The sequence below is a fragment of the Petaurus breviceps genome, unplaced genomic scaffold (assembly GCF_028583685.1).
Source record: "Petaurus breviceps papuanus isolate PSGF00001 unplaced genomic scaffold, PetGlider_PUasm1.0 90603, whole genome shotgun sequence".
NCBI classification, from domain to species: domain Eukaryota; kingdom Metazoa; phylum Chordata; class Mammalia; order Diprotodontia; family Petauridae; genus Petaurus; species Petaurus breviceps.
In genome coordinates this window covers 2,068,091-2,087,392 of record NW_027187284.1, presented here as the reverse complement: position 1 = coordinate 2,087,392, position 19,302 = coordinate 2,068,091, and the positions used below count along the sequence as shown (strand labels likewise).

The 19,302-nt window shown below is 35.5% G+C and overlaps 1 protein-coding gene across 7 annotated transcripts in view; it reads left to right on the top strand.

The window, feature by feature from the left end:
• DMD (dystrophin) overlaps positions 1 to 19,302 on the top strand; it is a 2,504,498-nt gene that overhangs the window by 553,705 nt on the left and 1,931,491 nt on the right. For all 7 annotated transcript variants that reach the window (XM_069063824.1, XM_069063827.1, XM_069063826.1 and 4 more), the window contains exons 3-4: positions 3,240 to 3,332; positions 9,173 to 9,250. In XM_069063824.1, coding sequence (XP_068919925.1) covers positions 3,240 to 3,332; positions 9,173 to 9,250 — 171 coding nt within the window. The remainder of the gene's footprint in view (positions 1 to 3,239; positions 3,333 to 9,172; positions 9,251 to 19,302) is intronic.

Below are 19,302 nucleotides of genomic sequence, written 5' to 3'. Positions count from 1 at the left end.
GAGGGAGTGTGTGAGAGAGAGAGAGAGAGAGAGAGAGAGAGAGAGAGCATATTAGTACATTACTAAATGTAGTTGAGAATGACAGACTTGCCCTGAGGAATATTGGAGATGAAAGGTTAGATCAAAATAACAAAAAATAAAGAAAATTAAAATTCCTCCACTGCCAAAATTTATCTTTAAAGAATGGTTTTAAATGTTTCTTCCATCTCTAATGTGGAAAAATCCATCAAATCAGTTTTGGTGCCCTTGAGTCATTGATGTCATCATCTAGGGAAATTTATGGCTCATATTAGTTATTCATTTATTCATTATGGAATTAATATTATCCTCTACGAACTCATGGAAGAAGTCATACATTTTTTTTCTTATTATTTGATCCTTGAACATTAACTTCTATGTGATTTTTAACAGACTAAAGAACTGGCTCTCTAATAAATTTAAATATCCTTTGTAGTTGTATACTTGAGCAGTCGTTTCTTATTTTAGTGGATATGTGGTAGTTTGCTTACTAGTAAAAAATGATGAATACTGAAAACTTGTCAAATGTCATACATCCATTAGTAAATCATATATTTTGATGTAGAGACTAAAACCATGTGTATGTCAACACGTTTTGGAGATACTCTGTTTCTCAGAGCTAAGGCCCAGCAAGCAGGCTGTATCCTGACCTTGGCATAATGATAATCCTTTGCAATCAGGATGATATCACCTTCTGGCAAAGTATATTGCTTAGACCAGAACCAAGTCTTCACTGAGGGACTTAGCTCCCCCTATTTCCCAGGGCCATCCATCACACATTCACAGCCCCTGCTCCTTGTCATCATCAGGTACTGTACTCCTGTTCTTGTCACAGAACTCTAGTTTTGTGCCCCTCAGGGTGGCCATGACCTCCACGACTTGAGACAATATTATTCCCATAGGTCCTGTGGGAACAGTAACTCCAGACTAAAAATGATCATGTCACGGTCCAGCCAAGGATATATGTAAGACTTGTCTTTAGTCCAGCACATTAACCCCTCCTTCTTGTGGGGGGTGGGAATGGGGAGGGGATGGTTTCCTTACACACAGATCATTTTCCTCACTCTGAAATTGATTGTTTAATTGTTAATTAATTCATTAATAATTAATTAAGTTTTTGCATCCTGACTCTCCTGTCTCTGGCCTGATCTGTTTGTTTGGCTCTGGCTACTGATAGACTGGAGGCTGCTTCTGGTCTGGTTAACATATATAAAATAAAGAAATTAATAGCTCAACAAATTTAAACTATTCCAAGCTTATTCTAATTGGGCAAATAAAAAGATACTGTTTTAAATTTAGCCTAAAGTTATTGAGACATTTATTTATCTTTTAACAACACTAATAATAATAGTTAAAATTTATATAGTGCTTGCTGTGTACCAAGCACTTATTATTATATCATTTGATCCACACAACTCTGGGAATTAGGTGTTATTATTATTCCCATTTTTGAAATGAGAAAACTGAGGCAAAAGGAGGTTAAGAGACTTGTCACAGGTCACACAACTAATAGGTATCTGAAGCTGGATTTGACCTCAGGTCTTTCTGATTCCAGTCCTAAGTCCTATTTGCCTCATGTGTGGTTTTACTCTCTTGGTCAAATAGCTTATGCACCCAAGAGATGCATGACTTTGGACAAGTTTTCATTTCTCATGCATAAGCATGCTTTTGTTCTAATATGCCTATACTCTCTTTTCATCGACCCTGTTAAAACAAATTGTTTCAATAGATCTGTCTCCCCCTGTGAACTCTTTTCAGTAATTAGCAAACCCAAATCCATAGTCAGTTGAATTTTAGTGACATGGGGATGCATTCATTGCCTGTTGTATACTTCATTTTTTGCACAGACTTGTGTTGTTGCTCGATTTTGTGATTTTATTGGTATTGTGAATTCTGTTTGGGCAAACCTTTACCAATGTAGATCAAAAACTGTTCTGTAGCTTAGAGTCTAGAAGAGTTAATTGGCATCCTGAATGTTTAAAATCCTGCTCAAGTTAGCATAACCATATATTGACAAAGACAGAACTTGAGCCCAAGTCTTCTGATTCTGAGTCCAGGGCTTTATCTACTCTACCATCTTTATGGGATTAAATAACACGTGACTGTACATATGCATGTATTTCCTTTTACAGTATTTTAATGTTAATTTAAAATGTTCAAATTTATTTTATTTTCACTTTTCCCTCCCTCTTTCCACCCTTTTTTAGGGATAATAGTATTGGCGATTATTTTTAGGGAGGGAAACTGCACTGCATCTAAGAAATGTATATTTAAGTAGCATGATCACAAAGATAATGTACCTTCTTTGTACCACAGACATTGTAAAACTATTCAAAAGAAAAGATGAAATTATACAAGTTATTCTCACTTACAAACTTTGTCTCTATTGGCATCTTTTTTAGAGAGTATTTCTATAAAAGTTGTAGGTTTCAAAAGAAAATTTCTCCTACTGAATGATGTTATTCAAATAATAGTCTAGATGAGAAAATTCAGTTTTAAACTGCTTATGGGAAGGAATTTTGTTATGTCTTTCTTATGCAAAGCAGATAGCAATGTGCCTTATGTCTTCTTGTAAATGTTAAATAAGTTCTGATATGCCTCCTGTTTTCAGAAGTATTGTAGAAAGAGTATAGAACTTGGAGTCAGGAGAGGCCTAGACTTAAAAAGCCTCCACTGGCATGTGTCAGTTACATGAAGATGGACAAATCCCTGAAACCCATGAGCCTCAATTTCATCAGATGTAAAATGTAGATAATAATTACACTGATAACACACAGTTATTGTGAAATTCAAATGAAACAATGTATGCAAATATCTAATAAACTTTTAAAAATATGAATTATTGCTATTCCATACTTCATTCTCCTCCAAGACATATTGTTCTTCATACAGCTAGATAAAAATGGAGGTACTCAATACAGTGAATAAAAAAAAATACTTGGTAAGGCTCCAAGAGAACTATTTTAAAGGCCCGGTTCCCTCTAGTTATCTGAACTTTGTAAAGTCACTTCAGCTCTCTATGCTTCCGTATCCTCCATGGTGTCATACTAGCTGACCTCTAAAGTATTCATGCACTTTTTGGTTATTTAAAAGGATATTGATAAATTGTGGTGGAGGTAAATTAAGAAGGTGAAATTTCGGAAAAAAATGAAATAAGAAACATATATAACGATTTATATAGTGCATTGTAATTCAATTAATCAAACTGTTTTTCTCCCTAGTTTGGGAAGAAACACATTGAAGATCTTTTCAGCGATCTTCAGGATGGAGGAAGACTCTTGGACCTCCTTGAAGGTCTTACAGGTCAAAAACTGGTATGTATTTTTTTTTGGAGAAGTCACATAAACTTTATTAGAATTTCACTCTGTCATAATTTTACATGATTCTATAATTAAAGGCAAATTTTGTTATTTTTATGACTCTTGATTTGCCTGACACAATATCTGTTACCATGTGATAATTATCCTGCTTTATTTTAATGTTGTCATGCCCATTATCTTAAACATACTGAATTATACATACACAAGTTATCAATGATAGCTACATTTAAGAGTTCAGAATTACCAATAAATGCAACTTTTTACATCTCCACGCTTCCTGAAGCATTCTCATTGAATAATTAATTATATGCTAGTTTTTAAATACGCCATAACTATTGTAGCTAATATGTAGCCAACTTTTAAACGAGTGAGGAATAATAATAGTTACTACAATGGTTTAAATAACTAAATATCTGTGTTTTCAATGGGAAAGAAGGTATAGGTATCCACTGGGCTAATACAGCTCCCCCTCTATGATTTAGTAACTGGTCCTTAGGAGTTGCTAGGATTGAAAAAGTAATAGTCTTGCATCCAACTTAGTCATAACCCTTTTCAAACTTAATAATGAATGCAAAAAACATTTATTTAGTACTCAGTGCAAGTGACTCTGCTAGGCACTAAAGATACAAAGACAAGAATCAAAAAGTTCTTGCTTTCAAGAAATTCACACTGGTCCTGAAAAAGGTCTATAACTGGGTCTATACTCAAAGTCACTGTAGCTTGGTGTTATGCTGGCATAATCTTTGAGATTTCAAGGTCACTTCAGCACCATGATAAGAACCAAGCGAGAATTCTGGTAAGAGATGCAGTAAAAATATATCAGCTATGTGGTGAATTCCTTTAGAAGAGCTCAAAGTGTTTTCACAACTATTATCTCCTCTGTTCACACATATATTGCTTCCTGAGAGGTAAAAAATAATAGGTCTTGTTGTATCTTGATTTTTTTTGTATGGAGACCTGTGATTTCAATGACTTAAGGAACTCCAGATGAAGAAACTCCCTCTTCTGTTGCAAATTATTGCCTGACCTGTAATGTATAGTTTTAGAGGTTGTTCTACTTTATATAAAGATATGGAAAGTTCAAGGACATACAGGGAGGGAATCAGTATTAGATATCAATTTTCATGGAGGCAGCTGCCTCATACCTGGATTGCTTTTTATAATTAGTTGTTTTTTCTGCATTTAGCCCCACTCCTCCATTCCATTCTGTTTTTCTCATCATCATCATCATCATTATCAATACACAGACATATATTTAACTGGATCTGTGATTTCCCTGGTAAAGAGAACTCCCGGTGAGGAAATGTCCTATACCAATGGAAATAAATTTCTGTCCAGGCAACTTAGAAGTTGTGAGTGTTCCAGAATCACAAAGCTTTTATGTTGCAGTTGGGATTATTATATTAATAGTTCATCATAGTTAATTGCCTAAATCACTGCTTTAAGCATACTACTCCCTTGCTCAAAAGATAAAACTTCAATATCTCTGCATCACTTGTAGGAAAAAATATCTACTCCAGCCTGGTATTAAATCATGGGACGGATGTTTGGACTTCTAGGACTTGGGTTCAAATCATAGATTTAATACTTATTCACTGTTTAACATGGAAGAAGTTATGTGATTTTTAAAAATCTGTTTCCATATTTGTGAAATGGTGTTAATAATAATAATAATAATTATCATACCTTTTAAATTACTTCTGAAGATTATGTGCCATCATAGAAAAAATTTTGTATGTATGATTCATCATGCATATGATTATTATTTATTTACCAATACAATCTTTCTTTCCACAACTCCCTCATGCAATCCCTCTCTTTCAGTAAGGTTAGTCAGCTTACTGTTACCTGTGCCACGAATGAAAGAAGGGAAAAAATAAACTATTAGTAATCTCTTCCTATGTGTAAATTGCTGTGCTATGTAATGGAGATACAAGTAGAAAAATAAGACAGTCTGTACCTTTAGAAGTTCACATTGTGGGGGAAAAGGTAGAAAGTTTAACTGAAGATCTGAAAGGCCCTGTTATCCTTTGAATTCAGTGTCAAATAAAAGGGTAATGCCTGTTATTTAATATAATTCCCAATGGAAATATATATTATACATCTTGAACCATGCCAAGGATTTTGGTGGTAAGGACTTTATTTTCTGTGTCCTTAGTAGTTATAGCCACATCACCTGCGAGAACTACTGCCAAGCTTGATTTCTCCAGGTGTTGTTTCCCAGGTTGATGGCTGAAGGTGGTGTGCTGGAAGAATTTCTCTTTCTAAGGCTCTTGGATTCAGGATCCTAGATTGTCTGTATAGGGATCTGAAAGGGAGATGTTAGGCAAGGGGTGGTTATGGTTGGACTTGCTTGGTAAATGGTCACTCCTGTCTGTCCTTTAAACTGTCTTGCTATTTCATCTGGGTTTGCTTGCCTACCCACTGGCAGTTGCTGGGGAAGGGTGACCCCTTCTCTTCAGGAGTTGTTTCCCTGGATGACTGATCTAGAAGGAGGACCTGACTAGACCATGCTACCACTTCCAGAGTTCTTGTCTTTATGATTATTTGTAACAGTTTGTCAGTAGTAATTGCTACTTTTGATGAGGAAGATGAATCTGCTCTTCTCAACTGTTTGTAGAAATATCTACATGCACAAATGAAGGCTTTATGCTGTTTCACCAAAAACAACTCATGACCCCAGAGGTCTATAAACAGATGTACAAAATGTAGATAATAAGGAAACCCATTTGACTTCATTAGTGTCGGAGAGGCAGTCAGAGTATAGTAAACTGAAATCCAACTTTGGAGTCACGAAGTCTTATTGATAAAGTTCCACCACTAAAACTTGCTGACTGTACGATTCTGTGCAATTTACCTAAGCCCCCAGGACCTAAGGGAACTTTTTAGAACTCTACATTGTTTTTACAGGTGTGTGTGTGCATGCGCGTGTGTGTGTGTGTGGACACACACATGTATATGTAGATAGATAGAGATAGAGATGTAGTAGGGGGGAGTTTCCTAACTTGTAGTTCACTATACCAACTGAAATCACAGATTCCAAACACAAGGTCTAGTCTAGAGCCTGTGTATTATGGGGGTATAGGGAAAATGAAAATTAGAGAGATGGGATACCAGACAAGGATTCTTCACCTGTGTCAAATACACAACACCATTATCCAGATACCAAATATACCATATAATAGAAATTAGTGATAAAGAACATGCTATTATTATTCCTTCCAGAAGTACATAGAGGTTGACTGGCCCCAACACAGGAAGCAAGGCTGGAAAAATGATTAAACAATGAAATCAAAGATCTGGTAAAAAAAAAATAAGGAAAAAATAGGATGTAGACACAGTGGGATAGTAACCAATGAATAGAAAGAGGCTCTGGAAGCATATGTTATTTTAGAAAGAACCGAGATTAAAAAATGAGAGGGGTTGAAGACAGAGTACAGTGTATATTAAGAACATTATATGTTAAGGTAAAAATCCCTTCCTACTACTATCTCTCTTACTATACTGTTACCTTGTTCCATTTTTGCCTGAACTCTCCATAATCTACATTTTCTTTCTTTCTTTTTAAATTTATTTGTAAACATTCTTTTCTTTTTAAATTTTGAGTTCCACATTCTCTCCCTCTCTTCTATTCATTGAGAAGGCAAGCAATATGTCATCAATTATACTTGTGGAATCATGCAAAACATATTTGTATATTAGCCATATTTTTTAAAAAGCAAGAAAAATGAAGAAAATTAACAATTATATTCCAAGTTCATCAGTTCTCTCTCTGGAGGTAGATAGCATTTTTTTTATCATAATTATTTTGATATTATCTTTGATCATTGTATTGATTAGTGTACCCCAAGTCTTTCATATTTTTCATCATCACAACATTATTGTTATTGTGCAGAATGATCTCTCAGTTCTTCTCATTCCACTTTGCATTAGTTCATATAAGTCTTACTATGTTTCCACAGCACTATAGTTCTCCATTACAATGATATTCCACAGCTTCTTTAGCAATTCCCCAATTCATTGGCATCCTTGCTATTCTCAGTGCTTTGTCACCACAAAAAGAGGGGCTACAAATATATTTGTATCTATAGGTTCTTTCCCTTTTTCTTTGATTTCTTTGTGATATAGATCCAGAAGTGGTATTACTTGGTCAAAGTGAAAGCATAGTTTTATAATCCTTTGGGCCTACTTTCAAATTGTTCTGCAGAATGATCATACCAGTTCACTATTCCACTAATAATTCATTAGTGTACCTACTTTTCCCTCACCCCCTCCAGCATTTGTCATTTCTTGTAAGTGTAAAGTGGTAGCTCTGAGTTGTTTGAATTTGCATTTCTTTAATACAATTTGTCTAATCAATATCGACAGAGCATTTTTTTTCATGTAACTATGGATAGCTTTGGTTTCTTCTTCTGAAAATTGCCTATTTATATCCTTTGACTAAGTATTAATTGGTGAATGGCTCTTATATTTATGAATTTGACTCAATTCTCTACTCAGTATATATTTGCTACATTTTTAAAAATATTATTTCGTCTATGGTACCTTTTAGAAAAATGTGGTTTCCTTGATTATCCCTTTTATTAAATCTATTTTTTCTTTTGCTTCTTTGCCATGGAACTGGGACCAGATGCCCATTTCCCCTTGTGACCTTCCCATAGCTCTCCTTTCTGCCTTAGAACTGTGGCCCACTCTGTCGCTGGGCTGAGACTTCTGGAAGCTGCTGCTGTAGTAGCTATTGCTACTTTCACATGTGCAGGCTCTGGACAGGTCCCCACCCCTGTGTCACAAACTTATCCTGCAGACCTCCTAAGTCCTCTTAGGTTAGAAAAATGCCTCACCGTGACTTTTTGTTGCCTTTCCTGCTTCAAAATTTGAAATGAGAAATTATTTTAAAGTCATTTGTAAGGGAATGTTGAGAGAGTTCAACTGGTTTTCCCTAATCCACCATCTTAATCCCTCCCTTACTGTAAGACATAGCTCATGTGTCACCTTATTTTCAAAGCCTTTCCTGATCTGGTTGTCAGTTTCTACTCACATAACTACCTTGTATTTGTTTTGTAGATAAATGTGTGCATGTATACATATATGTATGTATACATATGAATACACGTGTGTATTTTATACATACAATGTATGTGTACATATAGAAATAACACACATATATCATATATTTATATATATGAAAAATATTCAGGTAGGTTCTTTTCTTCCCCATTAGAATGCCAGTTCCATTAGAGAGAGAAGTTGCTTCATTGTTTTGTGTATTTTGTTTTCCCAGTGCCCAGCACAATGACACACACATAGTAGGTGCTTAATAAATCCATGTTGATCAATTTTGAGCCATAGTTGTACAAACTAAGTACAGAAATTGGGAATTTTGAGACTGTTACACTGTCTTATTTAAGTGAGAATGGAGCCTCTTCTAAAATTCGCCTCAAACTTATATGAATAAGCTGACAACATAAGATGAATATACTAGTTTACTTTGTATTAGCTGATATTCTTACATTGCTTCCCATGGTCCTGACCCTAAACTAAGTCATGGGAACAGAGAAGTTATCAAAATAACAATAGCAAAAATATCCTGTCTTTGCATAAATCTTGGTACATAGAATACCAAAAAAGGGGAGGCACAAATCAAATTAGATACTCTGTGTCAATGATTAACAGTTGATATATTCCTTTCAAAACTTGTTTTCATGTATTTACATTATTTTTCCTGAACATCATAAAACTGCAAATTGAAGGGTAAATTTTGTGAGGAGTCTTCATTACGTGAAATAAATGCCTATTTTCTTTACTGGTCAATAAACATCTGTTTTTGTTTTCAGCCAAAAGAAAAAGGCTCCACAAGAGTTCACGCTCTGAACAATGTCAACAAGGCACTGCAGGTCTTGCAGAAAAATAATGTAAGTAATCACCTTGACAGGGTTGGAATATTGGGTAGACAGAATAGTGAATGGTCAAAGAGCTGGCTCAGGCCTCCAGGACAGGACAAAGAATTCAAAAGCACATTACAAATCAAGGCAGCCTTATATGTACATTAGGAACTGCTTCAGGTCCATCTATTGGTGGCTAATGTTATTCAGAAAGTGATTATTCTAAAGGATGATGATTTCTCTGAATATAGCAAAACATCCTTAGGCTTCTGTGGGAAGACACCTAATGAATGAAGCCATGATACTTCTGGGGCCTTTATTACATGTACTTCCATTTTGGGGAATATCTTTAACCTGAGGTATATTCAGATGACTGGAATAATGAGCCCTGTAACAACAGATATACTGAATAATTGTTTATTGAATGGAATTGAATCTATTCATTATGCAGATTGGTGGGCAGATAAGCATGAGAATGTTTTAAGTTAAGATACTAATAAGAATGGTCAAATATGACACATTAATTTCCATTGTTCCTTTTTTGGCAGAAATTTATATTACTTTAATTATCATTATTTTGACCCAGATGCAGTTTTAAAGAATCAATAGAAAGCTGGCTTTAGAGTCAGGAAAATCTAGTTTCAAGTTCTGCTTTTGACCTATAATAAATTTGACTCTAGACAATTCATTTAATCTCCTGGTTTTCAAGGCAACTCTCTAAAGCTATAAGTTTAAGTTCCTTACACTCCTAAAAGTAGATCTAGGCAAGTTTATGTTAACAGGAATAATGAGAAAATGGGTTTTTGTAAAAATTTTGAATTGTTTTTGGTCTAATTTTTTTCAATTCACAAAGATGAAAGCATAATTGTAGAATTTAACAGAATAAGAAATCATAACTTAAATATCTAAGCCATATTTGAACACAAACTCTATTCCATTATTATTTATTCCAAGTTATTTTTCCTTTCATAACACTAGAGTGAATATTTCCTTCAACTCATCCTCTGACCAGATTTCTAATACGTAGATCAATGTAACTTTACCAGACACTTTAAGTGGTTGCCTAATTATATCATATCTCTTTCTCAAGGATAAATTTAAATAAATTATTCTATTCATTTAAAATAACCATAAACTGTGATAGATTGGCAATAACGTATCTACTTTGTGATTTCACATTGGTTTTTTTTTGGAGGGGGGAGTGGGTTACTCAGTGCATTGCAGTTCAGTCCATGTATTTGTTTGTAATTTAAAGTGGTAATTGAGATTCATATTTGACTATAGGAAAAAATGATACTACAGTGCATTAATATTTGAAAGAACAGATTTTTTTCTACCATTTCCCATGATGTGCATGAGGTATCACAGATTATTTATTTCATTGAAGTATACTTGAAATAAATATCAGTGCAGCATTATAAATAAAGTGTTAGATGTGGAGCCAAGAAGATCTGGCTTCAGATCTGGCCTCACATACTCCATTAGCTGTGTGATCATAGCCAAGTTATTTAACCTCTGGGAGCCTCAGACCATTCTCTGAGACTATAAATTATAGATCAGTAGTAAAAAAATCATGTTCTAATACAGTTAGCAAAGCTGCTTAAAGATTCAGGGTACTTGGGGGCAGGTAGGTGGCACATTGAATAGAGCACCGACCCAGGAGTCAGGAGGACGTGAGTTCAAATTTGTCCACAGACACTTAACACTTATTAGCTGTGTGACCTTGGGCAAGTCACTTAAGCCCAATTGCCCTGCCTTCCCCCCTCCAAAAAAGCAAAAAAAAAAAAAAAAACCAGATTCAGGGCACTTTTGAGCATCTATTAAACATGTGTGTTCTCATAAGTGTACAGTCATATTCTATATGTCAGAAAGTCAATTGTGCAGTAAATGAGAATATACATTTAAAGAAACATCATGTATGGTTGGATTGCCTTCTTTTGATGACACTGAATTTTCTCCAGAGTGATAATCAGCTTTATTAGGTGCTATTTACAAAATGGAATCCTTTTAGATAATAAGATTACCCTCTTATTTGATGTTTTTCATTGAATTATAGGACTTTTATTATTATATGTGTAATTTTTTTCTGTATGTTCTTTATGAAGTTCTCTATATAGGGGATCATCAAGTAAATTTAATTTGTACTTTAAATTTGTTCCTGAAAAATTATGGTAAAAGCAAATATTTGCATAACTGAATACTAGTTCTCCTTTAATGGTATTATGATTTTGCCCATGGAAAGAAAAATGTTGATAATATTAAGTAACAAATATAAAATATGTAACCACATATCTGTAGTGGCATCTAGGTGGCACAGTGTATAGTGTTTCTGAACTAGAGTCAGGAAGACTCCTTTTCCTGAGTTCAAATTTGGCTTCTGATACTTTCTACCTATGTGACAAGTCATTTAACCCTGTAAGTATCAGTTTCCTTATCAATAAAATGAGCTAGACAAGGAAGATGACAAACTACTCCAATATTTTTGCCAAGAAAACCCCAGATGGGGTCATGGAAGTCGAAAATGACTGAAACAACTTGAACAAAAACAATGTGCAAAAGCACATTGAGATTATAATTATGGAAAAGACAGACAGCCCCAGACCTCAAAGACCTAACAATTTGATGGGAAAAGACAGTACACAAAAGGATATCAATGGGGGTGAGGGGGAGGTGTAGCAAGGTAATCAGAGCTGTGGTATGATAGAGAAGTTCAAAGCAATGGACCTAGATAGGACATGAAGAAGTAACTGTCCTGGGTATCTTTTCTTTTTTGGAGGAGGGGAGGCAGGGCAGTTGGGGTTAAGTGATTTGCCCAAAGTCACACAGCTAGTTTTTGTGTTAAGTGTCTGAGGCCAGATTGGAATTCAGGTCCTCCTAACTCCAGGGCCGGAGCTCTATTCACTGAGCCACCTAGCCACCCCCGGGTGTCTTTCCTTTTTTTTTTTTTTTATTAGGTACTTAAATATTTATTTATGTTTAATAAATTGCATTTACATTTATTTATATGTAAACAAATATTTAAATATTTGCTTAATTGACTGACGTCAAGGTTGAATTCACCTCTTGGTAACTTCTGTCCTTTTTCTTTTTTTCTCTCTTTTTTATTTTTTAGTTTACATCATTCATTTCCACAAGATTTTGAGTTACAAATTTTCTTCCCAATTTTCCCTACCCACCACCCCAAAACAGCATTCCCACTGAATATCCCCTCCCCCAATCTGCTCTCTCCCATGTCTTCCCCCATTAACCCTTCGACTTTCCAGTAGGGCACAGTGTATCTCTATGCCCCAGTGCTTGTATATCTCATTTCCCAGTTATATGTAAAATATTAATAATAATATGTATATATTTAAACATTTGATTTTAAAACTTTGGATTCCAGATTCTTTCCCTTTCTCCCTTATCACCCATCTTCACGGGGAAGATAAGCAATTCAATATAGGTTGTACATGAGTAGCTACACAAAACATATCCATAGTGGATATATTGTGTAAGACTGACCATATTTCCCTCTATCCTGTCCCACCCCCCCCACTTGTTCTATTCTCTACTTTGATCCAGTCCCTTTTCAAAAGTGGGTGCTTGCAACTTCCCCCCCTAAGTTATCCTGATTGTGTTTCCACAGTATTGAAATTATTTCTTCCTGGCTGCTTCTTATATTTTCTCCTTGATCTGGGAACTCCAGAACCTGGCTATAACATTCCTAAGAGTTTTCTTTTTGGGATCATATTCAGGAGGTGATCAGGATACTCTTTCAAACTCTATTTTGCCCTGTGGGTCTAGAACATCAGTGAAATTTTCCATGAGAATTTCTTGAAGGATGATTTCTAGGGTTTTTTTTTTTGTTTGGTTGGTTTTTATCATGGCTTTCAGGTAGTCCAATAATTTTAAAATATCTCTCCTGGATCTATTTTCCAGTTCAGTGGTTTTTCCAATGAGATATTTCACATTGCCTTCTATTTTTTCATTTGTTTGCATCTGTTTAATAGTATGGTGATTTCTCATAAAGTCACTAGTTTCCATTTGCTCCAATCTAATTCTGAAGGAATGATTCTCTTCAGTGAGCTTTTGAGATTTTTTCCATTTGGAAAATTCAACTTTTTAAGGAATTCTTCTCCTCATTGCCATTTTGTGCCTCTTTTTCCATCTGTTAGTCTATTTTTTAAGGTGTTATTTTCTTCAGTCAGTTTGTTGACTCTCATTTCATAATTTTCTTACATTGTTCTCATTTCTCTTCTCATTTTTCCTCCACTTCTCTTATTTGATTTTCAAAATCCTTTTTAAGCTCCTCTATGGCCTATACCCACCTCATATTTTTCTTGGGAGCTTTTGGTGTAGGAGTTCTGACTTTACTGTCTTCCTCCTGTTCAATGCTTTGATCCTTTTTGTCCCCACAAGAGCAGTGTAAAGTTGGGTTACTCTGTTTGCTTTGCTTCCTTTTACTGCTCATGTTGCCACTCAGTTATTTGACTTTTGGGCTTTTTGCCACAGTAGAATTCTCCTACCAGAAATGGGAGCTTTATCCCAAATGCTGGGGTTTTTGCAGATGCTGAGGGTATCAGTTGGGTGCCCTCTCTGAAGCCTCACATGCTCTGGAAAGCTGGTTATACACCCAAGGACCTCCACCCTAAACAGCAATATAGATCCAAGCAGGTTAAAGAAGGAGTGATTACCTGTCAGGCTAGTCACTTGGTCCCCCTACAGTCTGCAGACCAGGAGCTGAAGCTGCCATATGTTGGCGTCTGCATTGCTGGATGACTCAGCTGCTTCTTGCCCTGGGGGCAAAGGCTGGATCTCATTAAGAATTTCTAGATATCAATGTCCACACTGCACTGACCTCTCACTTTGTCCTGAGTATCTATGGTTTGATAATTCTGGAAACCACCCCGGCTACCTCCAGCCAGGGGCTGGTTAGGCCACCTTGGGGCTAAGACCTCTGGCTAGAGTGGGGCTGAGCTCAGCTCCCAGAGCACTGCACTGACGTCTTGCTGCCAGCCTTCTGGGCTTTCCTCAGTAGGAGGTTAGTTTCTTTGTGTCATTTTGTGGGTTCTGTAGCTCCAAAGTTTGTCTAGAGTCATTTTTTACATGAATTGGGGGAGGTGGGAGCCAGAGCTGCAAGGAAGTCCTATTTCTACTTTGCCATCTTGACCTGGGTGTCTTTCTTAAAAGGCAAGTTTGGAAGGAGCTTTTTGCTCCCTAGAGAGGTCCTAGGAGCAGAGGGTGCTGATGAGGTGTGAGTACCAGAAGGCATGATATCTTGAAAAATAATGAAGTTGCTGATGATGAAGTTCTTGATATGATGAAGAATTTCAACTGATGAGTGACTTGATCAGAATCTGAGACAGGATTCAAACTCCAGTCTTCCTGAAATTCATATCTCTATAGATAGCCCTTTCCATTTCATATTTCATTTGACTTTTCAACAAGTTACTAAAGCAGGGTAATTTGTAGCATGCCTTCTTTATAGATGTGGTAACTGCAACCTAATGAATTCATGTACCTGTTATAGACTATTCCATTTATTTTTTTGAAAATGCACTCTTTGGCAGAGGGCAAAGATGTTTGTTGTTGTTGTTGTTGTTGTTGACTTCCAGTGAGTGAAGTTCTGAAATTTGTCAGCCCTTGCCATATGTGGTCCATTTTACAATAATGTTTCTAGACTGAGCATACAATGGCAGTTAGTTATTTCTTTTAGCTAAAGCAGAAAAAAGGAAGTTTTCTGCCTGAAGCAGCCTTTACCTCAAGTTAAAGACCCTCCTGTGTCTGGTTAGTTTCTGCTTTCCTGTGGGTTTGTTTAGTTTTGACCTTCGGCTCTGTCTTTGACCAAAAGCTTTTTCATCCTCCCTGGTTTCAGAGTATCTGTTCAAGTTGACCTTATACTTGATTTTCCTTGACTCTCCAGGCTGGTTTCCAGCTCTGTCTTCTCTATAAAATGGTACGCAGGGCTCAGCCTGACAGAACTGAGACAATGCATTTAGTCCCTGATTTGTACTCAGACCATAAAAGATGCTACTTACAGTCATATGTGAACTTAGCTCTGTCAGGTAAACCTTTTGTTCAACCAAATACTAAAAATAAACACTCCCTCCACCCAAAAACAAATAAACAAACAAACAAAAACACCCAAACCCAGCAATTATATAAGACAATGAACATTTCAAAAGCAACATTCTCACTGATAGCATGTATTTTTCCCCTCTAAAACTTATGTTTCTATCGCAGATTTGGAATTGGAAGGTGTCTCAGAGACCACATGGTTTGTTCCTTCAACTGATAGATGATTACAGTGAGGCCCAAAAGAATCAAGGAGTAAATGACAGAGGTGGTATTTGAACCAAGGTCATCTGCTTCCCAATCCAAACAAAAATTACTTCTTGCACAGTTTCTATGTGTTTAGAAAGTGGCGAATAAAAAGAGAAGACCCTAGGGCAAAGTGGAAGATGACTAGAATTACCTTTAGCAATGTCAGCTTCTCAATTCTTCACCGCTATGACTACATTGTGTAACCTTGGTCAAAACACTTTTCCTTTCTAAGTCAATTATTCATCCATCCAATGAGAGTACAAGATCCTTTCAAAATCTAAATCTTCAGTTTCTGCAATTCCTTTGTGGCAACCTTGTCAGGCATCCTTTATATTCCTGCTCACTAACCTTCATCTTTGAATACAGGTCCATTCATTTACTTTTATTGATGGACCCATTCCCACATTATTGTGGTGGAGTTCCAAAGATTTTACATCAAGTAGCAACCTACATCTTTTATCTCTTAATGACATGAGACTTGACATATATGATAACCTTCTTTTTAGTACTCTAGGAAGGTGGCTCAGTGAATAAATTGCTGGACCTGGAGTCAGGAAGACCAGAGTTCAAAACATCAGACACTTACTGTGGGACCCTGGGCAAGTTGCTTAACCTCTGTTTGTCTTAATTCACTTTGTCCTCGCTTAAGAGAATTCCAGGCAAAGGTGAGCTGATGGAGAAGCCCCTGAAGTATCACTATGCTTACTTTAGTAGATCTACTCACTTTCCCAGTTCCTACTCTAGATTGAGTTAACATTGGGCTCCCTCTCTTCTAAGGGGGACTCTTCCCTTTCTTTTCCTGACATTTTTCAGGAACATATTTTCAGTTTGCTAGTACATTTGACATTAAATTAGTTAGTATTCAGTTGATATTTAGTTAGTATATTAGTTTAATCTTCCTTTCTCTCAAGCGAAAAAAAATGTTACCTATAAGTGCCCTCCCCAATCAAGCACAATTCCTGTGCCTCATAACTCAGTAGGTGAATGTCTCTAATATTTGTTTTTGAAAGCAATTGGGGTTAAGTAACTTGCTCAAGGTTACATGGCCAGTTATTTCTGGGTGTGGTGCTAAGTATCTGAGCCCGGATTTGATCCCCCATGTCATCCCAACACTGAAGCTGGTGCTCTTACTTGCTGTGCTACCTGGCCACCCTGAATGTCTCTAATATTAACCAAATCATAAGAAATAGAGCTTTAAGACTCCACTTGGAGAAGACTTTGTGGCACCTAGAAATAGATGGTGGGACCACAAGGGTTTACATTGCAAAAAAAGCAAACATACAAATAATAACACTGCTCTACTTTAATAGACACCTCAATCTGAATTTAAAGGAAGTAAATACGTGTGAAGTGTTATTAACCTGTATTCTGAATAGTCAGATTTCAGCTACAATTTAATTGCATAATCCCAATATTTTTCCTGTTTTGTATTGAATGAGTAGTGGTCAAATGTCAGGAATCATTGAAATGGTGAGGTAATCTATACTATCCTTGACTTTTGGTTCTTTGATAATCAGAATCTTGAAGTTTGAGAGGAGTCCTGTGAGTTTTTTCCTTTGAACTTTCAGGTATTTAAATAATCACGTATGGAAATCATCTTTGAAAAATCTCAGCCTGGGTTACAATAGACTAGGTGACTTCCAGCTGACACTTTGGTTTTTTTTATAACATTCTGTGCAAAAATAAGATTATGCCGCCTCCAGATTATTTCGTTTCATGATTTCAAAAGGGATTCTCTGTGAATTTGATTTTAGTGGGCCAAGTGAATAAATGTACTGTAAGTGGAAAGGGTGGGAACTTCTAAGTCCTAGTTCTATCTCTATCCTTAGCTAGTTGTGATTTGTGTTCCCTGTCCTTATCTTTGGAGTGTTATAATAATACTTGTTTTACCTATCTCACAGGGTTCTGAGGATCAACTGAGATAAAGTGAAAGGATTTTTTTTAAGTACAAAGAACTCTAGAAGTACAAGATGATATCGTCTTTTTATTTTTTTAAGCAATTGGGGTTAAGTAACTTGCTCAAGTTTACACGGCCAGGTGTTTCTGGGTGGGTGCTAAGTACCTGAGCCCAGATTCGATCCCCACGTCATCCCGACACTGGAGCAGGTGCTCTTACTCACTGTGCTACCTGGCCGCCCCAAATGATATCATCTTTACATGATGCATAGCATTATCTCACTTTAAAAACGCTTTCACATGTTAATTCTTGTCAAAATTCAGTTCCTCTATCAGGGCACACTATTTAACTATTTAATGAATGTTAGTAATGGCTTGAAGCCTTATAGGATCATAGATTTAGAACATAAAGGGATATTAAAGTTCATTTAGTTCAACCCCTTCGTTTTATAGATAAGGGAAATTGAGGAATAAAGAGGTTAAAGGACATTCCCAAGGTCACATAGATAAGTAGCAAAGCTAAGATTGATGCAGCAATTTTTTTCCTTGGACTAGGTTATTTGTTGATTTATTCTATTAGTTTTTTTTAAATTTTTCGATGTTCTATAAATGAAAAGTCAGAAAGGAATGAAAATGATAAAAATTGACAATGGTAACAGTGATACAACATCTTTTTTTTCCTTTTCTTATTAAAAAAATCTACAGGATCCTTTTTTAAAAAAAAAGGTTGTATCAGAAATTTTTCCAGTATTTCCTGAATTGCGCACCATGTCATTATGCAAATTTTTATTTACTTGCTTACTTGTTCTAAGTAAAATTGTTGGTTATTACAGGATGATTTGTACACATACAAATACATATATATATATATATATATGTACACACATACATGAAAGACTTCATATTTGTAGTTAATAAATGAATAAAAATTAGTTCATTCTTAGTAAATATAATTAATAGAAGAAGCTACACTGTGTTGTGATTACAACTCTGGACTAGTCATCAAGAAAACATAACTTCAAATGTAGACACTTGCTAGCTGTGTGACCCTGGACAACTCACTTAACCCCTGTTTTCCTCAGTTTTGAAATCTGTAAAATGAGGGTAATAATATCACTTCCAGCATTGTTGTGAAAATAAAATGAGATTATATTTGTAAACATTTCTAAGCACAATGTTTAGCACATAGGGGATAAGGAATACTTGTTAAATCTGTCCAAATAGTCATTTTAATAAATGTACATATATATTTGTGTTTATGTATGTGTGTATGTAATCATCAGGTATAAGAGTTCGAAAACCATGTAGTTCATCTCTGTTTTACAGAAAAGAAAATTGTAGCCCAATAAGATTGTGACTTGCTCACTGTACTATATCTAGTTGTTAGAAAAAAATGAAAGTATAACCAGGTGACTCCAATATAAATATTCTTTCCACATCACCATGATGTCTCTTCATAGTTCTTTAATATTCCCCTAGGATGTGTCACTGTCTATACACATACCTTATCTCAAATATCTACAAATTTGTAACTTGAAATGGATAGTATCTAAAACAATAATTATTTTAATAGCAAAATGGTATTTATTTTAGAAAAATAACATTCTAAAATTTAAACTTCTACATTCATGCAGTATTAAAAAATAAACCTTTAAAAGTTACAGCAGTAGCTATCAAAGAATCTATAATGTAAATCCACAGTAAAAAAAAATAGCTCATGTAGATACAATCTGTGGCTTGTCGGTAGAGTTCTGTCGATCATGAAATAATAATAGTTTGAGCATATTCAATGCTGAATGAAAAATAGACATGATTCATTCCCTAAAGGCTTAAAATTTTAAATAGTGTAAATGTAACCAACTCAACTCTAAATGTAAAAATAC